At 40.2% G+C, this 24,371-nt stretch overlaps 2 protein-coding genes and 2 pseudogenes across 3 annotated transcripts; 1 reads left to right on the top strand and 3 right to left on the bottom strand.

The window, feature by feature from the left end:
* The first annotated feature begins 1,790 nt into the window (after positions 1–1,790).
* Positions 1,791–3,718, top strand: LOC104602315 (uncharacterized). 2 transcript variants are annotated; one of them, XR_016070942.1, is made up of 3 exons: positions 1,791–2,405; positions 2,528–2,723; positions 3,260–3,718. XR_016070942.1 is itself a non-coding variant. In XM_088886801.1 (3 exons), the coding sequence occupies exons 1-3, from the start codon at positions 2,274–2,276 to the stop codon at positions 3,373–3,375; spliced, it is 447 nt and encodes a 148-aa protein (XP_088742927.1). In that variant the 5' UTR covers positions 1,791–2,273; the 3' UTR covers positions 3,376–3,718. The 2 variants fall into 2 exon arrangements, 1 of the variants encoding a protein (XP_088742927.1); XM_088886801.1 differs by having other exon boundaries at positions 2,525–2,723.
* A 1,879-nt stretch (positions 3,719–5,597) lies between these two features.
* Positions 5,598–23,989, bottom strand: LOC104602314 (uncharacterized). Its single transcript, XM_088895771.1, has 6 exons — positions 23,833–23,989; positions 23,426–23,552; positions 22,738–22,823; positions 22,529–22,589; positions 21,512–21,598; positions 5,598–6,051 (listed from the first exon to the last, which is right to left on the bottom strand). Exons 2-6 carry the CDS (start codon positions 23,504–23,506, stop codon positions 5,959–5,961), a joined length of 408 nt encoding a protein of 135 aa, XP_088751897.1. The 5' UTR covers positions 23,507–23,552; positions 23,833–23,989; the 3' UTR covers positions 5,598–5,958.
* LOC148804332 (cryptochrome-1 pseudogene) lies at positions 10,205–15,821 on the bottom strand (annotated as a pseudogene).
* Positions 19,329–19,906, bottom strand: LOC148804331 (cryptochrome-1 pseudogene; annotated as a pseudogene).
* Positions 23,990–24,371: the final 382 nt, after the last annotated feature.

The raw sequence follows: 24,371 nt of genomic DNA, 5'->3' as shown, positions 1-24,371 counted from the left end.
AACCTAGAAGGTATGTTGGGAATTGAGATTGTGAGTTGCAATCAACCCAATACCGCTTCTTCAGGATCACCGGTCGAGACACAATCCTCATAACCTACCTCGCTAGATGAAAGAAACCAAATAAAAATCTGAACTAGATTATATATGGGCGCGCGGTTTATTGGTTTCCAACTGTAGAAATACAAGGCATAATCACCATCCCTGGTGAATTCATTCATTTCACAACTCAATTGCTAAAACTGATCAATATTTGAATCTGTGACGCCAAACGACGACATGGTAGTTGTCAAAAGCTTTAACAAAACTGTGTCTTTATCTGAGAGAGATTGTTAGTTTAGTTCTTCTTTATCAGTAGTTGCGAGTGGGACAACAGATCTAGGCAGTGCGAAAATACTTACCACCCACCCAACCTAGCTTCCAGTGTCAACTGTCGCCTCACGGTGCAATGCATTTGAGAGAGAGAACCAAATGTTGGTACTCCCGCCCCAGCAGCTGCAACTCCACAGTCCCCACAACAACTCGGTTATCACCGATCTGGGTTTGGCTGATTGGATCTGGCTATAACATGATAACATCAACTGGGGTTGTGCATGGTAACGTTCACCTCAGCGTGGAGACAACGGCGCCGAGATGACCAAGGATGCTTCGACTTTCCAAGACATGAATCCGTCAGCTGATTGTCAACCCCTGCAGAGTCCCGAATCCCGAGCCCTCCCGGGACCGAGTTTGTCGCGCCGTCGCTCCAAGCCGACATAGACCCCGAAAACAAACAAACACGCAAAACTAACATCAACGATGGTGATTGGGACCAGATGAAGGCATCCGGTCCCATATCCACGTGGCTATAATAGCATAGTTTTCCTTTCCACGTGGCGTGCATGCCTGGATTACTGCAAGGTTGGGGGTCTCTCCCTCTCATGTCCCTCACCTGAGGTGCACAAGGAGGTTGGTCATGCAGCTTTGCCTCCCATTTCCTCTCTCTCTCTCTCTTCAATCCCCACTCTCCACACTTCTGTCGGTCCTACTTGCTTTTGAGTTTTGACTGCGTAAAAACTAACTAGTAAAAAGTAAATGGGGAGTGGGGACTCTCCTGTCCCACGGAAGAAAGGATTTCCTGCGACCACAGTGCAGTCACACTAGTCTTGTATATCTTTTATATTTACTAATTTACATTTTGACGTTCAACTTGGATATACAGACTGGACTGGACTGCATGTCATAGACGGCTTCATGCACAGAATGTGTTAATATAAATTTCTGATGATCTCATTCCGATCCTGGACCAATCGTCACAGGCGGTGCTCTGACAGTATATTTTATTGATGAACGGCATTTGAAGCCGTTATACTGCAACCAACTGTGTTTAGGACGCATATTCTATAGCTTCGATCGGAATGGTCATTCAAACTTCTAGTTTCAGAAAACAACAACCCATTGAATGACTGAGGCCAAGTAATTAAGGCAGCTGGTGTGGGAACTAATGCTTAAAGCGTCTCACAATCTGATATACAATCCCTAGGGGAAGAAGATGTGAGCCGAGTCAATATATACACCAATTTTCGAGGAAGAGGATGCATCATAGCATAGATGTTGTCATCCATCCTAGCTAGAAGAGATTTTCTACCATGGCGCCTTTGGATTAATAAACCAAGTAGCAAGATTTTCAAGAAAATAGGGGAGGGGGAGGGGGGGCAAGTCTATTTCTAAGAGCATGCAACAAACACGGAGCCACAATCATGCATACACTTGTAAAGAAATCCAAGACAAAGACAAGGAAAGGAGCTCATCGATTGAAACAAATGGGGCAAGCTCTCTCTTTCTTGTTTTTGTTTGTTATTTCATTTTCTGTACATATATATAACTTAATCCTCCTCTTGTTTCCCTTTGTTATTTCAAAGAAAAATCTCTCTTTCGGACTCTGTTTTTTCCTTCCAAGTTCCACCTGCATATGTTCGCCAACACCAGGAGCCTAAAATCGTCTTCTTCCTTGGTGGGGGTATATTCTCTGTCTTGGGTCCCAAATGACTGAAACATGAGAGGGAGGGAAGAGACATAGAAGGCGCCACATATCTTCATTTTTCTTCTCCTCAGGTCTCATCTTTCATACACCTCCACGTTCTCTTGGAGAACCTCTTTCACTACCTACAATACCTGCATTTATTGCTCAATTTCCTCCTCCAGTCTCTAACTATAAATATAAATACTGCTAGCTAGCTAGCTAGCTGCTAGTGCTACCCTCTAGCCCTTGAACAGTCAAGAAATCTGATCTCGTCATGTCAAACATGCCTTCTCTTCTCCTCCCATTCCTATTCCTTCATTGTCTCTCCATCTGTGCATGCGATGCCCGCCATCTCCGAGGCATCGTCTTATTGGAGTCCCGTAGCCAAGTTCGCCTTTCTGGCAAGGTTAGTGCAAAAATAAATGTTTCAATTTGTTTTATAAGGTCACTAGGTGAATATATATAGAGAGAGAGGTCCAACTCTTCTCTAGCTAATATAATTAATCATCTCTGGTTGTGGTGCAGCAGGATCTGGAGAAGGAGGGCAAACTTGATAAGACCTCAATCCCATCGACGACGAAACTTCACTTGCCAGAGGAAAATCAGAGACCAAAACAAGAAGCAGAAAATGGGGAAACCAGGATGGACAAGTGCCGGGAAGGTGCAAGCACCCATGAGAAGTCAAAGGGTTCAGATGCTTCTCTGAAGAAAGTAAAGATATCAGGTGCTGTTCAAACCGAGTCTCTTGTTTCGGTTCCACGGCGTGTGCCTCGTAAGAAAAGTGGCCAATATCCGGGGTTTAATTTGGACTATTCTCCGCCGAAGACACACCCTCCCTCTCACAACTGATGAACTACACTACACCCACCCTTATTCTCTCTTTGCCCACCTCATTTCCTTCTTTTTCTCTCATTGAGCTTGGGTTTTGCGTCTTCAACTGACATCCAGTCCAGGAACTTCCAAAAAAGTGGCTTCATACTTAATAGAATGAAGAAGCAATACAGCCTTATTAAAAGAATCTGTCTAACTCATATATACATCACTGCTCAATATAACTTCTAACAACTCACCACAGTACAGAGTTGCACTGTATTTGTTGCCAATGCCTGGCTCTCCTGTTTATTGTACATCAGAGATAACATTTTTAACTGAGAAGTATCACCACTCCGGCTATCGATTTTGTTATATATTATACTGAAATGTTCTTCATCTTCTTTTATTGTTATCATCATCATCATTGATAGTAATGGGGATGTGCAGGGTTAATTGAGATAATAATGTCTTCTTCTCAGGTGGGTTTGCCACAAGCAACTAGAATATATACAGGTAAATTGCACCATGTTCGCATTTTATCTTTTCCGAAGATTTGTCTGTGATAAAAAAATCATTAAGCTACAGGATTAATGTGTATGCAGTAATGGCGACCAAGAAACATGGTCCATCTCCTTGAAATTGTCCTTATGTTGAGGCTGGCAAGGCCATATGATGTCCGCATCCATGTGTATATCATGTGACGTGCTTGTATATGCATGGTAAAAGCAAGCTAGTGTTCACCTTGAAACTTGAGAATCCATGATTAAGTAAGAACAATATAAATATAAATATATATATATAGAAAGGGAGAATATATATATATATATATATATATAGAAAGGGAGAAATTAATTAGTATAGCTAGAAGAAATGGTGCAATTTGTGGAATGGACGATGGGTGGAAAATTCATGGGTCGGGTGGATGGTGTTGTAATGAATTCGTCTGGTGCTTGTGTAGGGATTGGAGCGGCAAGCACGGTCGGTTCTAGGATCTGCTTCCCACGCTGCCGAAGAGATTATAGATTCTGTTCAGGAAAAGGAAAACAATTACCACGATGACGTGGTAGTCATGGATTATGAGCAACCCCATCGAAAACCGCCCATCCACAATGAATCACCCTAAGATAAACGAAACGTGCTCAAGCGCCACAGACGTGCCTGAGTTTCTAATTTTCAATGTTTTAATTCACCATTAATTCATTAGTTTTTCTCCTCCTATTAGTAAGAAAGATTGAAAAGGAAATATAAAGAAGTGGGTATATATCCATCTTTGAAAAATCTAATTGATTTTTTATGATTCATTAAAATCAAAGAGTAAAATTCAGTGGTTGGCTTCTTAATAAATGAAACATGTACGGCAGTACTTCTCTTCATATAACTCATAATTAAGCCTGTATTAATCTTGTTTGTTGGTCACCTCCTGTGAGGTTATAATTGGGGTTGTTAGGCTAAGCAGTTACTGTGAGTTTATCAGCTGAGTTGCTAACTTGTTGATGGTTAATTTTTATTATTATTATTTTTTTTATGTATATATGGATGGTTAATTAGTTATGGTTACCAACCATTTGAATATCGTTAGTCCTTACGAACTCCATGCAAAAAAAAACAATGCTGGAGACATGGCTATGAACTGACCTGTCAAGTGGAGAGAGAGAGAGAGAGAGAGAGCCTGTGGACAGCTAAAAATTTTCTTGACACGTTGATCAAGTATCATGACTGAGGAAAAAAAAATCCCAAATTATTTTTTAGAGTTTTTGTTGTGAAGAGCAAAGACACGCTGTAATTTGTAATTCCATAGGATTGAGTCCATATAAAATGCTCCTGCTTTAACCAAGACCACTCGTTTTTAGCTCTAATAACACCTTACCCCACCCAGCTGTATTGTTTGTCGAGCCCACTTAGCTAAAATCTAGTCCCAGTCTCAAACAAATATTGAGAGCTCTTGTGCCACTTTGTTTGGGCAAGTGCTCTTTGCAACATGCCAACATGGATCTAATTTTATACAGAAAGAGTTCACCCATTTTGCTAATTATAAGAAAGCCCACTAGATAAAACTGTTGAGTAAGGCCAACGATTGCCCAATTCAGGTGCGACCTGCTTTGAGGTAAGGATCAGGTGCAGAAAAGTCGCTATGCTTTTATGAGTTTATGCAAAAAAAAAAAAGGGACCTCACTAATTACAATGCAAGCCCCTTGGAGATAAAAGAGTGCAATGTATTAGATTAAGAGTAAGTTATTTGTGTAGGGCAATAACAAGTGATTATCTGACATTGGGAATTTCTTTAAAACGACCACAGTAATCCATTCAATCAACAAAGTTCAGTTACAAGTCAGCCTCCAAAGTGTGAACAAGAGAATTAGGAGGCATAGACCAGGTCCATGGAGAGTTACAGTCGAGTGCAAATTTGGCTACCCCATGTACAGCTGGGTTACAGGGCCTGGGAATACAAGTAACTGATAGCAGGGAAGGTGTGAAAGTAAATTCTTGCAATCAGCCATGCAGCGTAACCAATTAGCTGCGCATAGGATAGCCATTGGGAATGTTTTTGAAGAATGAGATATGATTCATGACTTCATATTCATGATTGTCATGTTGATCTGCTGAAGGCCAGAAATAAACATGCAAAAAAGGGTGTAGGTAGAGAAGACTTTTAAATGGCTGATCTCTCTATTGCATTTTCATTCAATGTAACTGTTGGATAGATTCAAAGGAAACCCCAAGCTTTCTTTCCGCAAAAGCAGAAAAATTGCCTTGTATTATGGATCTGCCTAAGCACAGCCTAGTGTGGTTGAAAAAAAAAATGAAAATAGTAGTACAATTACTTGTTTCATATACAATACATTGTATATTAAACTTCTGTACTTCTAAATTAGGTCCTTCTCTCTTCAAAATATGGTGCTTAGAGCCATCAATGTAGCACTTCAACAAGTCAATAGATAACATGAATAAGAGGTTATCAATTTTTTTCCCTAATAATCTTTAATTAAAAGCAGTAAATGATAAATCAAACTACTTTCAAACACATAAAAGACAATGTAACTATTAACGATTATCACAGGACAGGTGTTGATATGAAGTTTTGGAAGCCTAGTGACCCTTTCACGTTGCTTCCCATGAACTCCTTGTCTCCATTTGAGAGGATTGACTTACAGATACTTTCTAGCCAGGGCTCGAACTTTTGTATCAAAGTGTGATGATGTGATGCGGGACCCAGGTAAGTAGAGAGGGTTGAGAAGAATCTGCCATTTTTAAGTGAATAAATCAGTCAAGGAATTATCTCAATAAAAAGAAAACGGAATAAATCTGCCAATCTCAATGACGAAGTCGAACAACAAAAGCATGAGCAGCTTGAAGAGGGACTTAGGCCCCGTTTGATTCTTGGGAATAGGAGTCTGGAATCGGAATTGGAATGGGCTATTCAGACTCCAATCCAACTGTTTGGTTGGATGGAATCGGATCCCATTCCCACTCCTGGAATGGTCATTCCCTGCCCCTCGGGAATGAAATCCCATTCCTTCTGATTTCAATTCCCATTCCCATTCCTGTCTGAACCAAACAGATGGGAATGGACAATTCTCGTTCCAATTCCCGGAGGATTCCAATTCAAGACTGCAAACCAAACGGACCCTTAATTTGGGGGAAAGCTTGCCTTTCTGATTTTGGGTGGAAAACCTGCAGAGCTATGAAATTCAGCAAATATCAACCAAAGCCCACCTTTAAAATCTTTGTGGCAGGATGGCAATGCTCGTAGAGAAAGCAGTTTCAAACGGGAAATGTGAGAGAAACAAACTATGGCATGAACACAACCCTACTCCTTTATGCCTGCATTAATTGAATATGAACCCTGCCAGGTTGTGTAGCTGGCTGGGGCAATCTATCATTGAAAAAGATAAAAAAGCAACAACAATTGGCTAGTTCTACCCAATGAGATCAATTACTAGTAGGTGTTTATTAGAGGAACGTTGTGGATTTCATCAAAGCCAGCTTTTTTTTATCAATAACAGTGAATTGTATTAAGATTATGAAAATTACAAAGCAAGGGAACTAAACAATCTTAACTCCCGAAGACAACCAGTGAACACCAAACCAAAAGTAAAGCAATTACAACACAGCCCAAAAAATAGAGTTTCTGTTCACCCCTTGCCTAGCTAGACCATCGGCCAATGAGTTTGCACTTCTCTTTACCCATGTGCATTGAATTTCAATGTCCTTAGTCAGCCACTTAAATTTCCTCTTTTCATTGTTGTAATTCCAGAGCCTAGAGTTATCCTCTTTTAGCCAGTTCACCACTCACCACAGCTTCTGAATCTCCTTTTTTTTTATAAATGAAAGTAGTTTTATTAATTTAAATAACGAAAGTACAGTCAGCCTAGGAGGAGGCACGAGGTGTTACCTCCCCTGAGGACTGAACCATAAACACTAAACATACACAAGCCTGAAACACAATTAATATGCATGTCCTTGACCCTTTGTACCCTTTCAAGAGCTACTAGTATCTCAGCCCTCAAGGAATCTCCCACCCCTATTGGACCAGAAAACATAGGTAACAGATTCCCTTTTTCATCTCTTATTGCTCCCCCTATTCTGGATGGCCCTTGATTACTCATACTGCTGCCATCGAAATTCAGTTTAGTAAAACCGTAAGGTGGAGGAATCCAGCAAGAGCTTGAGGCCTTCTTAGCTGAAGCTAATTCTGCGATCTCCTTCGAGTTTCTTAGCAACTCATCAACAGAGAATTCTGCAAACAAGGCCAAAGTTTTCAACCAATGTATCACTCTAATATGGATGACCTTCAAAATTACTTCCAAGCTTCTCTCCTTTTTTGAAAAAATCCGTGAATTTCTCTCCTCCCAAACAGTCCAACAAACTGCAGCCCTAATACATCTCCACATAATCTTAGCCCATTTTGTTGGCCAGTTAGGCATGGAAGTGAATAAGCTGCACATTCAAAGGGGGGGTCCACCTGCACCTAAACAAAGAAGTAAATCATTCCCAAATGACTTTAGTAAACTGACAGGAAATTAGTAAATGATATCCAGACTCACCATCAGCTTTACAAAGGGCACACCAGTGGGGAGACAAACAGCTATTGGGTCTTTTTCTTTGAAGTAAATCTCCTGTATTAACTCTTTCCAAAAAGGCTCCCCAACAGAAACTCACAAACTTTGGAGGTATAGGATGACACCACACCTCTTTAACAAGGAAAGACAATCCAACAGAAAAAGGTTGTATTAGGGCTTTAAAGAAAGAAGCACAGGTGAAAGAACCCGAGGGAGTGAGTGTCCAAATTTTACTATCTTCCTTTGTTGGCTCTAGGAAGACCCCTTCAAGAATGGATAATAAAGATAAAATACAATCTAACTCTGTGTCCCTGATTTCCCTTCTCAAACCCAAGTTCCAGCTGAACCCAGAAGCCAGCTTTGTTGCATGGATTCAGATTTACAATACCAAAACAATTGTTGGCAGAACCTTTCTGAATCACTTCAAACATTTTTCAGGAAAAAAAAATCAATTCAACTTCCCAGGGTCAAAACAACAGTTGGTGCTTTGTGTTCCCCCCAAAGCTAGACTTTTCATTCAGCTCAGGATCTAAAAATAATCGACAACATTCCTTCCTTCTTACAATTTTCACCATGTTTATCCCCTCTTTTGAGCGGAAAGCCAGTATTTTACCATCAACTGCAAAAGCACTATGTGGACATAATCTGGACAGATCTAAAAACATAATTATTCACAGCATTCACAATTTAAATGATGCTTATGTCTCACCTAAGGAACCAAAAACTTTGATTTTGCAGTTTCCATCTATAATTAGGGTGAAGTGAAGAAAACAATGTAAATCTCAAAGTTCACATTTGTTAATCAATGTGCACAAAAGAAAAAGTGCAAGCATACATCTCAAAGTTCACATTTGTTAATCAAGGAAACAATGTAAATCTCAAACTTCACATTTGTTAATCAATGTGCACAAAAGAAAAAGTGCAAGCATACATCAGAAGATTTTCCCATGTAAGCAAAGATGCTAGTAGCTCATAGGGGTAGAGCTGCAACTTGGGTCAGGTTAGCCTGAACCCAGCCCAAAAAGTCAGGTTGAAGTTCAGGTTTAAAAGTATGAACCCAACTTAACTTTGGTTTAGATTAGGGCTGAGACCTTGACAAACCTGAACCCTAATTATATTTGTATGTATATAACATTTATTATGGAAGTACTTATGTATACATGTATGTATGCATGTGGAATATATGTATATGTGCAACTATGCATCCATTAATGTGCATATGTAGGTAGACCTCAACCCTTCATTTTAGGAAATAAAAACATTTGGCAAAAAAGAAGAGAAGTCGGGCCAACACAAGCCCAGCCCGATCTTAACCCAACCTGAAAACTCCAGGTCAGGTTAGGGTTGACCTAAACCCAACCTAACCTGGCCTGACTTGCACCTTGTTGGGGTTTTAAACCCCCCACCTTAACCCTAACCCAACCCTACCCAATCAACCCTATCCCTAACCCAACCTAAAATCCCTCACCTCTAACCCAATCCTAAATTTACTTCAGTTTGGGTTGGGCTCAGGTTGGACCCAACCCAACCTTCTCCCATCCTCTTAAAATCTCTCAAAAGACTAAGAGACCTAAGCTCAACTTTTATAACCATATGTTGACCATATTTTTTTATTGGTATTTGTTTATTTGATTTTTTTCGCACACATGGATGGTGATAAATATACATGCCTACTCAATAAAAGACAAGGCACTGATATGGGTTTATTATATAACCACAACTCTTTAGTAATACTTCTCACCTTAGCAGAACATCAATTGCTATACAGCATACCATATATGGTATAAAACAAGAAAGGAAAAGGGAAAACAGGGGGGGAGAGGATGACATGGAGACTCCTGTATAAACAGTGTGCTTAAGATACAGTGGAGAAAAAATATAGAGAATATTTTATGGTAAGGGGTCGATCCATCATCATATTAGTCTCCAGTTCTCCACATCTTAGCTTCTTGTCCTGCCAGTTTGTGAAAGCTGCCTCCAATTCATTACTTGGTGGTAGGAATGGCAACGGGGTGGGGCGGGGCTGGGTTTTGCATGCCCATCTTGGACCCCGAATTCCAATTCCCCGCCCTGCCCTGGTCATTCCTACTTGCATACTTGCAAATTTATTTTTTTATTTTTTTGAAACCTACCTAGAATTATATAATATAATATATATTAACAGTTATATATACTATGCAATATAATATAGTCAGGTGGGTTTGGGGTTGGGTGGACAAATACCATCTCCGCCCCATCTCTGATCCCTAGAATTTTGGGATTCCCCAAAATCCACCCGTCAAAAAATCTGCCCCAACTGGGGCGGGGTGGGGCAGAGCCCAACGGGGATGGGTCAAATTGCCATCTCTACTTGGTGGGACTGGGGATGCCTCTGCAAATAAGATGAACTGCTTCCAAGCCAGTGTTCCTCACCCACAAACTGCTCTGAGTAGCTAGAACCTGAGGGAGATCATCAAACTGGAACTATGCCCCTATCTCTCCCTCTTCCGTTGCTGCTACTAGAAGATTCTGCAGTGGAGTCTTCAGCATTGTGCAGCCATAGATTAGCATTGAACTGTAATAATGTGTTATTATTTCTAGCCATTTGCACATCACCTTGGTTTAATATGTCTCTCTGAGGTTCCAAATCTAGATTTAAATTTGCTGGCACTTCTGGATTACCATCCTCAGGTCAGGAAGGTGTCTACGATCCATAGAAGAACCTTTGTCCTCTTCAACTCTTATCAATGAAGAAGTTATACTAGGGACCATCCGATCCCCTTATTGTCTAACCATAGTAATTGGGTTGTTTCTAATGGGTTCATGATCCACCTCCATTTGTATGTCTTGTGGAAAGGAAAATGGAACTGAATCAGAATAATCCCCAAGTCCTTCCTCAGATCCATTCTCAGCTATAGCTCTCAAGGCTTCTTCATGCTGCCACATCTGAAAGAGCCTCCTGCAACCTGGCTTTTGCTGCATCTATTCCTACAATGGGGAGAGGATAGTTAGAGCCCAGTTCAACCACAGCAGCTTGAAGTACAAGTTCTGGCGCATCCCATTGGTGGTGTATCAATTTGGTAGGAAGCCTAGCAAGTTCAGGAAGCCACCTTCATACCTATTCACCTTTAGGGTCAAATTTGTAACCTTCAAACTGTGGATTATCTTTGCGGTCAAACCCCCAACCATCAAGGAGAGTTCCAGATATATACTGCGAATCCAGAGTGTCACTCTCTAAATCTGCATCCAATAAAGTATCCCAGAAATACTTCATCCCCCACCCATGGTAGCTGCAGGAAATTCACAAAAAAGCTGGCTACTACAACTCGTATCTGGTCATGTAGCCAACCAGTAGCCCAAAGTTCTGTCATGCTAGCATCAACCAAAGGATAACCAGTTCAACCTTGTCTCCAAGCCTTGAAAAATCTCTCATCAATTACCCAAGGAAGTCTTTCATAATTGATGAAATAGCTCTTATCAATTACTCATGTATCTTCACTACTCCCTGAGAGGCCAAGGCCCTGTTTGGCAATGTTTGTTAGACAGTGTATGCCCTTAGCTCCAATCAGATTGATGTACTTTTGACGTTTACTGTAAATGAATAAAGTGCATAATTGATTCATGCTATCTATGGTGTGTTTCTGTGTAATACCCTTAAACTGGACACTTAAAAGACTCGTGTTAGTTTAGAATCTTCACAGCCATTGGATAGACCTGGGGAGATTTATCCTGCCAAGGCTGACACTGATGTGCTGCCAAGTGGGTTGGGGTGACTTGTCTCAGCTGCCAGGGTGAGACCTGAGGCATATGCAGTGTGGGTTTTCTTGAAACCCTGAACCGGACCAAATTCCAGTATTGCCCTGGACCTTGGAGACAGATGGGAAAAACTGAAATGTTACACCTGACCCCTAGACTCGATTATGGTACTGCACTATGTGTCAAATTGGGTTGTCTTTGATATGCCAAATAGTGAGATCCTTAGAAGGGATCAAAACCTGGGTATGTTGGGGCAGTCCGAGAATTCACCTGAGTGGGTGATCATAGTGACAGGATCAACCCCTTTGTCGGACAAAATGAATGAACGGGAAATGCACTCTCTGATGGAAACCTAAACTGCCGGCAGTTGATTTCAAATTGTTGAGATTTGTTTTGCAAAATATATTTATATAGAGATATACATGTATATTATGGTTTCACAAAATGTTTGCAAAAGGTTTTAATTCCCGAGATCCATGTGAGTAGAGAGTGCAACACTATACCTTGTAGCCAAGGGAGAGGTTCTCTCTTGTCGAACAGTGTTTGATCATTAAGGGCTGAGAGATTAAGTGTAAGACCATTGAGGGTTATACCTGATGGGCTAATCTTGCATCTACCCAAAGTCATTGGGCCTTCACAAGATGGCTGGACCCAAGGACTATTTAGTGTAAATGTTGGGCCCATTAAGAGCCCATACTAATGGACTTAGGGGTTCACTGTGTTTTGCAGTGAATTTGACCAGGCCTTGTAACAAAGGTTGGGCTGAACCCATGTGGCTGATGTGTAGATCAATGCTAAGGTCCCACGCCATACAAAGAGAGCCAAGCTAGCCAGCATTTAAAGGGAAAGTGAGCTATGTGACTTAATGGGCCTAAGGCCCATTTCGAACTGGACTTAAGTGATTTAATTAAATGGGCGAATTTGGGTTTATAATTTGATTAGGATTAGCAGTTGGATAAGATAAGTCGTATCCACTTGAGAGTCCAGATCCAAATATCAGATTTTGATCAAGAAACTCATTCCTAATTGGATTAGGAAGTTGATCCAGGAAAGGTTATAAACAAGGGGGTGAATTCTACAAAAAGATCACTTCTTTTCTGCAATCTTTTTCTCCCTCTGCTTTTGTTGCCCTACCTTGTTCGATCTCCACCTCTTGGAGTGATCAAGAACTGTTCTTGATATTGTTTCTTGGTGAAGAAAACAATCTGAAGTCGTGCTCACACATCCCTACACGATTCTTGGTGAAGAATCACAGGTTCTTGCTGAAGAACCCTTCTTGCTAATCCTGCCTCAACATTCGTTGTGTCATCTTTAGTGGAGGCGGATTTGGTAACCTCTTTGGGCGTGAACACCTACGTTGAGCGTTACTACTATTCCGTATTAGGTACATCCCTGCTTGCTTCCTTTTGGTTTCATATTTGGTCCGGTTTGTTTCAAGAACGAACCTTGAAAATGCAGTTTTCTAAATTAGGGAATAGGATTCCCAGAAGAGAAAAAAATTTTTGAAATTTCGCCCAACCTCCCTGCAAGGTTCGGCCATCCATATGATGGATCTCCCTTCCCTTCAATGTTCCCACCTATTCCTGTTCTTTTAGAAATTCCTCTTCTAGAACAAGAATTTTATTTCTTGTCCTTCAGGAGTAACAGATACGTTTGGCAAATTCTTCTTCGAGAACAAATTTTTGTTTTACAGGAACAGAAATAGCGTTTGGATAATGAAACTTTTTCTTAACATCAATTTTGCAAAGGTTCATAACACATAACAAAGGACAATCTTCATGATATTCAACATATAACAAAAGACATAACAAAACACAACGATGGAATTAGAGAAGAAACCCCACCCATTCAGCATAACATATAACCATCGATGGGATTAGAGATGAAACCACACCCATTCGGCATAACATATAACAAATGCAAACAAAATAATATAAGAAAAACGATTTTAGGTCGCATTAAAACTCATCTTTGCCGTGGGAGCAAAAATGAATTCAGGGGAATCTAGCCGGAGAAAAGGTGAGTTTAAAACAGATAACATGATACAAAACCAGGTGCGGTGCCGAGACAAAATACCTGTTGGCGCGTTCCTGGCCAGAGTTCATTGTCGAACGAAAATGTTGGGTAGGGCTTCTTTCTATCATTTTGTGTGAAATACCCAAAATACCCCTTCTCTCATGTGGGAGTCGTTAACACGTGTTCGTTAATAGGGGTTAACATCATGGGAACCATGTGTTCCCTAGGAACACATTCTTTGGGAGCGTCGATTTTTCACACCCAAAGAACGTGTTCTTTGGGTGTTCTTCTTACGCGAGAACACCTTTTTTTTTGTTTTTCTTATACCAAACGCGTTTCTACTCTGTGAGAACACCGGGAACGCGCGAAACGTTCTTGCGGAACATTGCCAAACAGGGCCTAATAGACTTGAGAAACTAGTTGACACTTTCTTCACCTTCTGTGTTTCCTTCATTTGCCCACAAAACCTTTTTGATGTGGACAAGATGGAAGACTTTCCACACACTCACCTCCCCAAAATGTAAATGGGGTGAGAGAAATTAGGTTGTAGCACTATCAGCATTTTTACGGTTAGCAGAGTACTCAATTAATGGTCCATTGATGAAATTAGTGAGAACCTTGTCAGCATTGCTCCATCTAGGTGACCATGCATGGGCAAGAAGTGCATTGCTTTCCTTCTCTAATTCATCCTCCCTCTAGCTCCTATATCTTTGCAAAGAAAATTGGGGCAATTAAAGAAAAGATCAAAATCTGGAAGTTTGAAAATTGTCTTGGTATGGAAACTGAGAAAAAAGCAATGTTGAAGGTGATTGAAGAAATTGACAGGGCTGAAGAGGTAGGTCAAATTTCGACAGACTTGAGACAAAAAAGAATTCAGGCAAAGGCAAATTTTGACAAGTTGGCAGCAAAGGAAGAGATCAAATGGAGGCAGAGAGCAAAAGTGGCTTGGCTGAGGTTGGGTGATAAAAGCACCCACTTTTTTCACAAAATGGCTAATGCATGGAAAAGGGCTTCATCAATAAGTAAGTTGGAATGGGAAGGAAGAGTGGGAGAGTCAATGACTGAAATAAAAAGGCTAGCCACTGCTTTCTATAAAATCTTTACAAAGAAATGTGGGCCAGAAGACCTTTCCCTATGGATCTTCCTTTTAAGCAGCTAAGTCTCGATCAAGCTATGTTTCTTGAGAGACCTTTACTGAAGAGGAAATTAAGGCAGCAATCCTAAAAATGGAGGGTGAGAAATCCCCTGGACCTGATGGCCTAACAAATCTTTTCTATATTAAATGTTGGGATGCGATTAAAGATCTCTTGAAGGTCTTTCAGGATTTTCATTGCAATGCTTCCTTGCAAAGAAGCCTTAATGCCACTTTTGTGACACTGATCCCAAAGATTGAGGGGGCCAAAAATCTTAGGGACTTTAGACCAATTAGTCTCCTAAACAGTTTCTACAATACTCTAGCATAGGTGTTGGCCGAAAGACTGAAATTAGTGTTGAGCAGTGTGATCTAAAACAATCAATGCGCTTTCGTCCCGGGGAGACAAATGCTTGATTCAGTTTTGGTGGCTAATGAGCTCATAGACTCAAGACAAAGGGAGGGAAATCCGGGGCTGGTGTGTAAAGTGGACATAGAAAAGGCCAATGATCATGTTAATTGGAGATGTTTGGATCTAGTGCTAGAAAAAATGAATTTTGAACAGAAGTGGAGAAATTGGATCAAAGTATGTATATCCTCACCCAAGTTCTCAGTTCTAATTAATGGTCAATCGGCGGGATTTTTTGAAAGTTCTAGAGGCCTAAGACAGGGAGATCCCCTCTCCCCCCCCTGCTCTTTATTTGCCTTATGGAGCTTCTCTCTCAATTCTTTATTAAAGCGGTTGAAAATGGGCTTTGGGAGGGTTTGAATTTGCTCCTCAAGCAGAAAAAGTTAACATTCTACAGTTTGCTGATGATACTCTCTATTTCCTTGATGCCTCAATTGATCAGTTGGAAATCTTGCTTGGGATCCTCTGCTGGCTTGAGGTGGTCTCAGGCCTTAAAGTTAACTTGCATAAAAGCAAAATCATTCCAGTAGGGCAGGTCTTGAATATGGAGGAGTGTGCAAGAGTTTTGACTTGCCAACTGGACTTCTTCCCTGTGAAGTACCTGGGACTTCCTCTTGGGGCAAAAGGCTCATCCTCTGCTATATGGGATCCAGTCATTGAGAAACTAGAGAGAAAATTATCTTCTTGGAAGGCTATCATTTTGTGTGAAATACCCAAAATACCCCTTCTCTCCTATGGGAGTCGTTAACACGTGTTCGTTAATAGGGGTTAACATCATGAGAACCATGCGTTCCCTAGGAACGCATTCTTTGGGAGCGTCGATTTTTCACTCGCGTTCTTTGGGTGGTGTTCTCACGCGAGAACACCTTTTTTTTTGTTTTTCTTATACCAAACGCGTTTCTACTCCGTGAGAACACCGGGAACGTGCGAAACGTTCTTGCGGAACATTGCCAAACAGGGCCTAATAGACTTGAGAAACTAGTTGACACTTTCTTCACCTTCTGTGTTTCCTTCATTTGCCCACAAAACCTTTTTGATGTGGACAAGATGGAAGACTTTCCACACACTCACCTCCCCAAAATGTAAATGGGGTGAAAGAAATGAGGTTGTAGCACTATCAACATTTTTACAGTTAGCAGAGTACTCAATTAATGGTCCATTGATGAAATTGGTGAGGACCTTGTCAGCATTGCTCCATCTAGGTGACCATGCATGGGCAAGAAGTGCATTGCTTTCCTTCTCTAATTCATCCTCCATCTAGCTCCTATATCTTTGCAAAGAAAATTGGGGCAATTAAAGAAAATATCAAAATCTGGAAGTTTGAAAACTGTCTTGGTATGGAAACTGAGAAAAAAGCAATGTTGAAGATGATTGAAGAAATTGGCAGGGCTGAAGAGGTAGGTCAAATTTCGACAGACTTGAGACAAAAAAGAATTCAGGCAAAGGCTAATTTTGATAAGTTGGCAGCAAAGGAAGAGACCAAATGGAGGCAGAGAGCAAAAGTGGCTTGGCTGAGGTTGGGTGATAAAAACACCCACTTTTTTCACAAAATGGCTAATGCACGGAAAAGGGTTTCATCAATAAGTAAGCTGGAATGGGAAGGAAGAGTGGGAGAATCAATGACTGAAATAAAAAGGCTAGCCACTGCTTTCTATAAAAATCTTTACAAAGAAACGTGGGCCAGAAGACCTTTCCCTATGGATCTTCCTTTTAAGCAGCTAAGTCTCGATCAAGCTATGTTTCTTGAGAGACCCTTTACTGAAGAGGAAATTAAGGCAGCAATCCTAAAAATGGAGGGTGAGAAATCCCCTGAACCTGATGGTCTAACAAATCTTTTCTATATTAAATGTTGGGATGAGATTAAAGAAGATCTCTTGAATGTCTTTCAGGATTTTCATTGCAATGCTTCCTTGCAAAGAAGCCTTAATGCCACTTTTGTGACACTGATCCCAAAGATTGAGGGGGCCACAAATCTTAGGGACTTTAGACCAATTAGTCTCCTAAATAGTTTCTACAAAATTTTGGCAAAAGTGTTGGCCGAAAGAATGAAATTAGTGTTGAGCAGTGTGATCTCAAGCAATCAATGTGCTTTTGTCCCGGGGAGAGAAATGCTTAATGCAGTTTTGGTGGCCAATGAGCTCATAGACTCGAGACAAAGGGAGGGAAATCTGGGGCTGATGTGTAAACTGGACATAGAAAAGGCCAATGATCATGTTAATTGGAGATGTTTCGATCTAGTGCTAGAAAAAATGAATTTTGGATAGAAGTGGAGAAATTGGATCAAAGTATGTATATCCTCACTCAAGTTCTCAGTTCTAATTAATGGTCAATTGGCGGGATTTTTTGAAAGTTTAGAGGCCCAAGACAGGGAGATCCCCTCTCCCCCCCCCCCCTGCTCTTTATTTGCCTTATGGAGCTTCTCTCTCAATTCTCTCTTAAGGCGGTTGAAAATGGGCTTTGGGAGGGGTTTGAAATTGCTCCTCAAGCAGGAAAAGTTAACATTCTACAGTTTGCTGATGATACTCTCTATTTCCTTGATGCCTCAATTGATCAGTTGGAAATCTTGCTTGGGATCCTCTGCTGGTTTGAGGTGGTCTAAGGCCTTAAAGTTAACTTGCATAAAAGCAAAATCATTCCAGTAGGGCAGGTCTTGAATTTGGAGGAGTGTGCAAGAGTTTTGACTTGTCAGCTGGGCTTCTTCCCTGTGAAGTACCTAGGACTTCCTCTTGGGGCACAAGGCTCATCCTCTGCTATATGGGATCCAGTCATTGAGAAACTAGAGATAGAATTATCTTCTTGGAAGGCTAAATACCTTTCAGCTGGGGGTAGAGTGACCCTCATAAAGAGCACTCTGTCCAATCTTCCTACCTACTTCCTGTCCCTATTTCCTATTGCAACCAAAGTTGCCAAAAAAAAAAATTGAAAGCTTGCAGAGAAACTTTCTGTGGAGGGGTTGGGAAGAAGAGAAGAAAATTCATCTAGTGAATTGGGACCAAGTATGCTTACCTAGAAAGGAAGGGGGTCTAGGAATTAGGAAGCTGAAGGTGATAAATACTGTCTCGCTTAGCAAGTGGTGCTGGAGATTTGCTGCTGAAAGAACATCTTGGTGGAGGAACTTAATTGCCTCTAAGTACGGGGTGGATTGGGGTAACTGGAAATCTGAAGACCCTCTCTCTAGTTGGGGCTGTTCAGTATGGAAAGGTATCCTAAAAAGTCAACATGTTTTCCTGGAAGGTGTGGAGTTCAAAGTGGGTAGAGGTGACAGGGTTAAATTTTTTAGGGACCCCTGGTGTTTGAATAGCCCCTTGGCTGAAGCTTTTCCTCAGCTCTTTCAATGTGCTGCAGAACAAGAAGTTTCAGTGGCTGATTCCTATATTTTATCCAACAGCTCAGTGACCTGGTGTCCACGGTTTAGGAGAGATCTGTTTGACAGGGAGCTAAATGAGGTAATGAATCTGCTGAATCTATTATAGGAACAAAATATTGATATGCTTAGGTGGATATGGAAATGGAGTAAGGATGGCAACTTTTCAGTCAAGTCCTTATCTTCTAAATATAGCAGTTCTGGGCCTGTTATCTTTCCCTGTAAGCAAATCTGGAATGCAGTTTCTCCCTCTAAATCCAATTTTCTGGTTTGAACTATGGTGCTTAATAAGTGCCTATCAAAAGTCAGCTTGGAAAGGAGGGATCTGCTGCTATCAAACCTTGCTTGTGGGCTGTGTGGACTGATGCCAGAATGTACAGATCATCTAAGTATCCACTGCTCAATATCTTCTAGAGTATGGGAGCATTTTCTAAAGTCTGCTGGAGTTTGTTGGGTCATGCCGAGATCAGTCAAAGACCTCCTATTTAGCTGGAATCTGGCAGGCTTGAAGAAAAAAGGAAGACTTGTCTGGAAAACAATTCCTGCAGCTATTCTTTGGTCTTTGTGGTCAGAAAGAAACAATAGAGTTTTCTCAAACAAGTCAAAATGTCTAGATGAGCTAGTACAGCAGTCAGTCAGCAAGCTGATCTCCTGGGTGTCAGTTACTGCTGAATTTAAGCACCTGAATGTAGCTGAGTTGTTTAGTTCTCAGTCCATTTGGAGTCTGTAATTTTAGTTGTTTTCTGGGCTTCTTTTGTCCAGGGAACTGTTGTACTTTGTTGTTTCTTTGAAATAAAATCTTACCTTAACTTTTCCAAAAAAAAAGGGCACCATGATACATCGCCTGAAACTATCCTCTCAGGTGGGAGAAGTGGGGCTTCTGGATCATAAGGCATGCCAGGCACCTGTTCCAGAAAGCCATGAAGGTGGTGAATGGGCACCCATCCGCATCATTAACTTCCCATGGTTCATAGAGCAAATCGACATTAAAGAAGCACACAGCTATGCCTTAGGAGGTCAGAACCTCCTTTGCTTTATGGTCCCTTACAAGTGACAGGGGATCGTAGAGGTGGTTGAAGAAGAGTTGAGTAGCACCAGTAGACTTGACAATATCTAAGAGAGAAGAGACTATCAATAGACCTCTTGGTAATGAGAGAGGTACCAAGACACTTCAAGGAGTCAAGATAAGCAGGTGAGCCAAGCTCTGCTTAAGCCACCACCTTGAGACCCTGACAGGATGATAATGGCCCTCTTCCTCAGGTGCCCATATGAACACTGCAACCACAACCCCTGCCCTCACAGCAGCAGAAAGCACAGGGTTATCCTCAACCCTCAGATCCCTCCTGAACCAAACTATGCTGCACCCACCACCTGACATCTTGTTTATTTGATGTTCTATTGGTTCTTTTTGGTACACAAGTGAATAAAGGAATGTTTCAAATCATTAAAGTGTATTATGAGTTATGATAGATCTACTATTGGAGGTCTAAAATCATGAAATTAGCAATAATAAAACATGAAGTTATAGAATTAAAATCACTATAACTACTTGTCATTAGGGTTGTCTTAAGAGTCCAGACAAATGAATTACTTCTGATCACTATCCTATTAAACTTGGCCAAGTCCTTTGGAAATGGACCAACACCTACACCCTTTAGGTTTGAAAAAATGTGATTAACTCACCTGGATTTTGTGAATTAAGATAAAGGAATGGTGGAATGAAGATTTGAGAGGAATAAAGTGGAAGGGGGTTAGATTACACAAGAAATTGAAAAGGCTTAGAGCCAAATTGAAGGGATGGAACAAGGCCCAGTTTGGGAGAGTGGAGGAACAAAAAGCCCTCCTAATGGCTCAAATTGAAGAGTTAGATGGAAAGGAGAATCAGGATTCCTTGAGTGTGCAAGAAAGAGATCTGAGGTGGAAATTAAAAAAAAAAAAAAATAGAGTTGAAGATGCCCTCTTGAGAGAAGAAATTTCCTGGAGGCAAAAATCAAGGAATATTTGGCTCAAGGAATGTGATGGGAATACAAAATTTTTCCATGCATTCGCCAATAGGAGGAGTAAGAATTTTGTGGGTAAGCTAGAGGTAAATGGTGAAGAGGTTTCCTCTCAGGATGAGATAACAAGTATTTTTGCGGAGCACTTTAGAGCAATATCCAGGAGGCCCTTGAATGCTAGGCAGAATTTGGGAGTTTTTGAATGGCCGAGATTGGGAGAGGACCTTAATGTTTGGCTGGAAAGGAGTTTTGAAGAAGAAGAAATAAGACAAGCAGTTTTTTCAATGGATAGGTCAAAGGCCCCAGGTCCAGATGGGTTCACTATGGCTTTGTTAGGTTCAGAATGCCCAGGTCTCTAGCAAAAAGGATAACTATGAGAGCAACTGACACCTCTGCCTCAGTAGAGTCAGTGATCCCAATTGGCCCACTAGAGGCCCAGCATATACTACCATTACTGTCTCTTAACAATTCTCCAATTGTAGCTAGTCTAGGGTTACCTAAAGAACTTCCATCAAAATTTAGTAGGAGGGATTACATGACGAGACTTGAACTCACACTTTCGAGCAAGACTACCACTATTAAACTCAAATGGATTTACTATAATGAATTAGACAAACATAATGAATATTATTTAGTTTAGTTTTCGTTGGGTTGCCTAGGCCCTCAAACCAATTGAACCTTGGCGAGAGCTTTGTTTTTCCAACCAAAGCCTATACCACAGCCTACAAATGTCCACTTAATCTCAATTTTCTTATGCTCTTTGCAGAACACAAGTTGCATCTTAAACATGAAACCATGGTTTTAAGGACTAAATTCATAGACCATAAAAGAAATACATCATCTCAAAAACACAAATAGAAAAAGAATTTGCTTGACCACATTATTATTCGGGTTCTGAAGTTACAAGGACTTATTTCCACATTCTAGAACAAATCAATGACAGAAAAAAGCATTGCAGTATAGAGAAGCAGAAGTCAATAGCATACCTTTATATAAAGCTCATGAACCTCTTGGAAAAAGCTTCTAATTCCATCTTCATTACGGGAGTCATGAAGCAACATCAATCTTGTATGTATGATATAGTCGGTCAAAGAAACAAGAGAATGGAGATAATATACCAATACTATAAATTTAAATATTAATGCATTAATAAAATATTTTTTTCTTAAAAAACAAAGGATACCATTAGATGGAGAAAGCTCAAAAACATACATTGGATAAACAGTCTATCCTCTTGACCAAATGTCAGAGTGAACAACATCAATTGGGAAAATTCCAACTTTGGACCAGCCGTCAGACAGCCAAATTTCACATAATATCAATAATCATAACTACATCATAAATACAAGTTAATGTGTTCATTTAAGATCATATCCAGCATAAAGTCCTTGATTGCTAGAATTATCAATAAGTGACTGAGTGTTTCTTAGTTGGAAATGGCCATGACTGGCGGTGCCGATATCTGGGAGGAGAAAAAAAAATCCTTTAGTCATGACCATAAAAAGAACAACATAACTTTTGGATGGCCTGGATTAGCAACCATTACAGTGTTATAACAGCATCAACCTTGCAAGTTGCAGCTTGCCCATTTGGTGTTTAAAGTTTAATGAAGGGTCTTTACCCAGTAGATAAAACTAACCAAAATTCTTTGATTTTTAGCAAATGGCAGATCCCATAAACTGAATTATTTGCCTTACATTTTGACATTACAGCTTAAATAAACACAAAAGAGAAGACTCAAGAATGGCTATTCCAGTAAAAATGGTCCAAGAAATATAGTTAAATCAATAATGAGCTAGACAACATAGAGCATGAATGAGCAAACAATAAAAGAAAACTATTAAATGAACCTTACAAGCCAGTAGAATGCACTAGTATTCTAATGGGTTCAGTCTCTGAGTTGATATTAAAATATGCAGTACACTTGGGTAGTTTGTTTGATTTCTGAAAATAGTAACATATGCTTGAGGATGATACATAGACATGGAAACAGGTAGGATATGACCTGCTGTAACGTATACAGACACCACCAAATCATTGAACCTGTCCACTGCCTTCAAGAACCTGTATCAATAATTTGGTAAACACAAATTACTAGGTGCTAATAAGAATAAAGACAGAAAATGTTTATTAGTAACTTATTTGAGTCTTCATGAAGTCAGTCAAACACCTATAAAGATGAAAAATGAATAGGGGGACAATGGAAACTCACATTGCACTTGTAGTCCATGCAAGGTCCTGAACAATATCCAAAGCTGCATGTAATATAAATTGATGCTGATGGGTGGCTTCTTCTTTCTGTCACATGATAATGATGTAAGGGTGCTAACCATCAAAAAATAACGACTTCATACAAATACAAGAAGTAAGAGGGAAGAAGCTGAAAATGTGCTAAAGTATCCATAATTAGGCAGAAAAGTTGATTATTATAAAAGTGAAACTGTTGGTCCCAACTTTCAATCAAATCGACAACAAATGACAAAATACAAGATACCCTGTGCTTCCAGAATTAGATTGACTTAGAAGATCAAAGATGAAGGAAAATGTGAATGCCTTTTACTCGGCTAAAAATGATATTTAGAAATTTTGAAGATTTTGCATTAGGATGTGACGACCATGATTCAGATGGATCAACTTAATTGATACACCACATTCTTCATCAAACATTACAGAACTGTCACCCCATTCCTACCCTCCCTTCCCGGATGGGACGAAACAGATAACTCTCTAGGACATCAGCCATATTGACAATATAGGAAGGTACAAAAGAAAGGGAAAAAGCAAAAAATAATAATAATAATAATTGAATTAGTAATTGAAAAAGCACTATTAGAAATATTCCATTTTAAAATAGAACTTGAGCTTCCCAAATAAATTGGTTTTGGAGTAGGAATTCATACTTTAATTGCGGAACCCACTTCAGCCTCGTATATGGGTATATCATTCCTGCTGACAATAATGAAACAGGCCGTACTTCCCATCTCCTCACTCCTCTACTAGAATCAAATGCAAGCTGTTAGTCTCAAGCTGCAACAGAGGAGAAACGAAGTTAGATCTTATACGTATAAGAGACCATCACATTAAGCAGCAATTTTGATGCAACTCAGAGCACACGCAACATGAAAATGCTTATCAAAACCTTTAAAAGAAATGTATAACACAATCAAAATGCAAACAATTTGTTTAGCATTTCTCGTTAAACAAATGGAAACATGTCGATTTTCAGAAACAAGGAAGCTAATAAGGAAATTTTAAATAAGAGATTTAACAACTGTTTTGAAATTGGTTTGGTGGGTTTGCAGATTACCCTTTACGCAGCGCGGGAGATCATGGATTGCGGAGTCCGTCGTTTGAAATTGAAAGTACAATCTGCTTCTTTGTTTCTTTAGAGCGGGTGGAAGTGGAAACCGTGGAATCGATTTTACTCCCAAATATTGTGCGTAATGAGGAATTTAGGATGATCCAACCCATGGACCGTCGTTGTCCGGGTCCCCAATCCCCATCCCGGTTCGTCCGTTTTGAATAGCTTGATTCGGTTTCCTTGCAGCATATTTCCGGTTTGTCTCGACTAATCTGTTTTCTCAGCTTAAGGTCATGTTTGGTTGTGCAGTAGAATGCACTAGTGTACCTATCAAAGGTGTTTAAGAAAATAAAAATTTTACTTTAATTTTTTCTAATTTAAGGGGTAATTAGGGCACATTCCATTTTTGATAAATGGATACATCCCTACTAAAGACAAACAAGCATTAATAATAAAAATAAAAAATGAGGTTTTTTGTCTAACTAGTAAGTGTCCATATGTGGCAATTTTAAATGATGGTAATGATAGTAATAGTGTATCCAAAA

Source organism: Nelumbo nucifera, chromosome 1 (genome assembly GCF_055504915.1).
Source record: "Nelumbo nucifera cultivar China Antique chromosome 1, China Antique-T2T, whole genome shotgun sequence".
NCBI lineage: Eukaryota > Viridiplantae > Streptophyta > Magnoliopsida > Proteales > Nelumbonaceae > Nelumbo > Nelumbo nucifera.
This window is presented reverse-complemented; position numbering and strand designations above follow the sequence as displayed.

What these genes read in the sequence shown, in the direction of transcription:
- LOC104602315 (XM_088886801.1), top strand. Translation starts at nt 2,274, where the DNA reads ATGTCAAACATGCCTTCTCTTCTCCTCCCATTCCTATTCCTTCATTGT. An exon ending in AAGTTCGCCTTTCTGGCAAG is followed by an intron (nt 2,406 to 2,524) that starts GTTAGTGCAAAA and finishes GTTGTGGTGCAG; the next exon opens with CAGGATCTGGAGAAGGAGGG. An exon ending in GAAGAAAGTAAAGATATCAG is followed by an intron (nt 2,724 to 3,259) that starts GTGCTGTTCAAA and finishes GGGGATGTGCAG; the next exon opens with GGTTAATTGAGATAATAATG.
- LOC104602314 (XM_088895771.1), bottom strand. Translation starts at nt 23,506, where the DNA reads ATGGGAAGTACGGCCTGTTTCATTATTGTCAGCAGGAATGATATACCC. An exon ending in GCATGGACTACAAGTGCAAT is followed by an intron (nt 22,590 to 22,737) that starts GTGAGTTTCCAT and finishes TTATTGATACAG; the next exon opens with GTTCTTGAAGGCAGTGGACA. An exon ending in CTGTATACGTTACAGCAGGT is followed by an intron (nt 21,599 to 22,528) that starts CATATCCTACCT and finishes GACTATATCATA; the next exon opens with CATACAAGATTGATGTTGCT.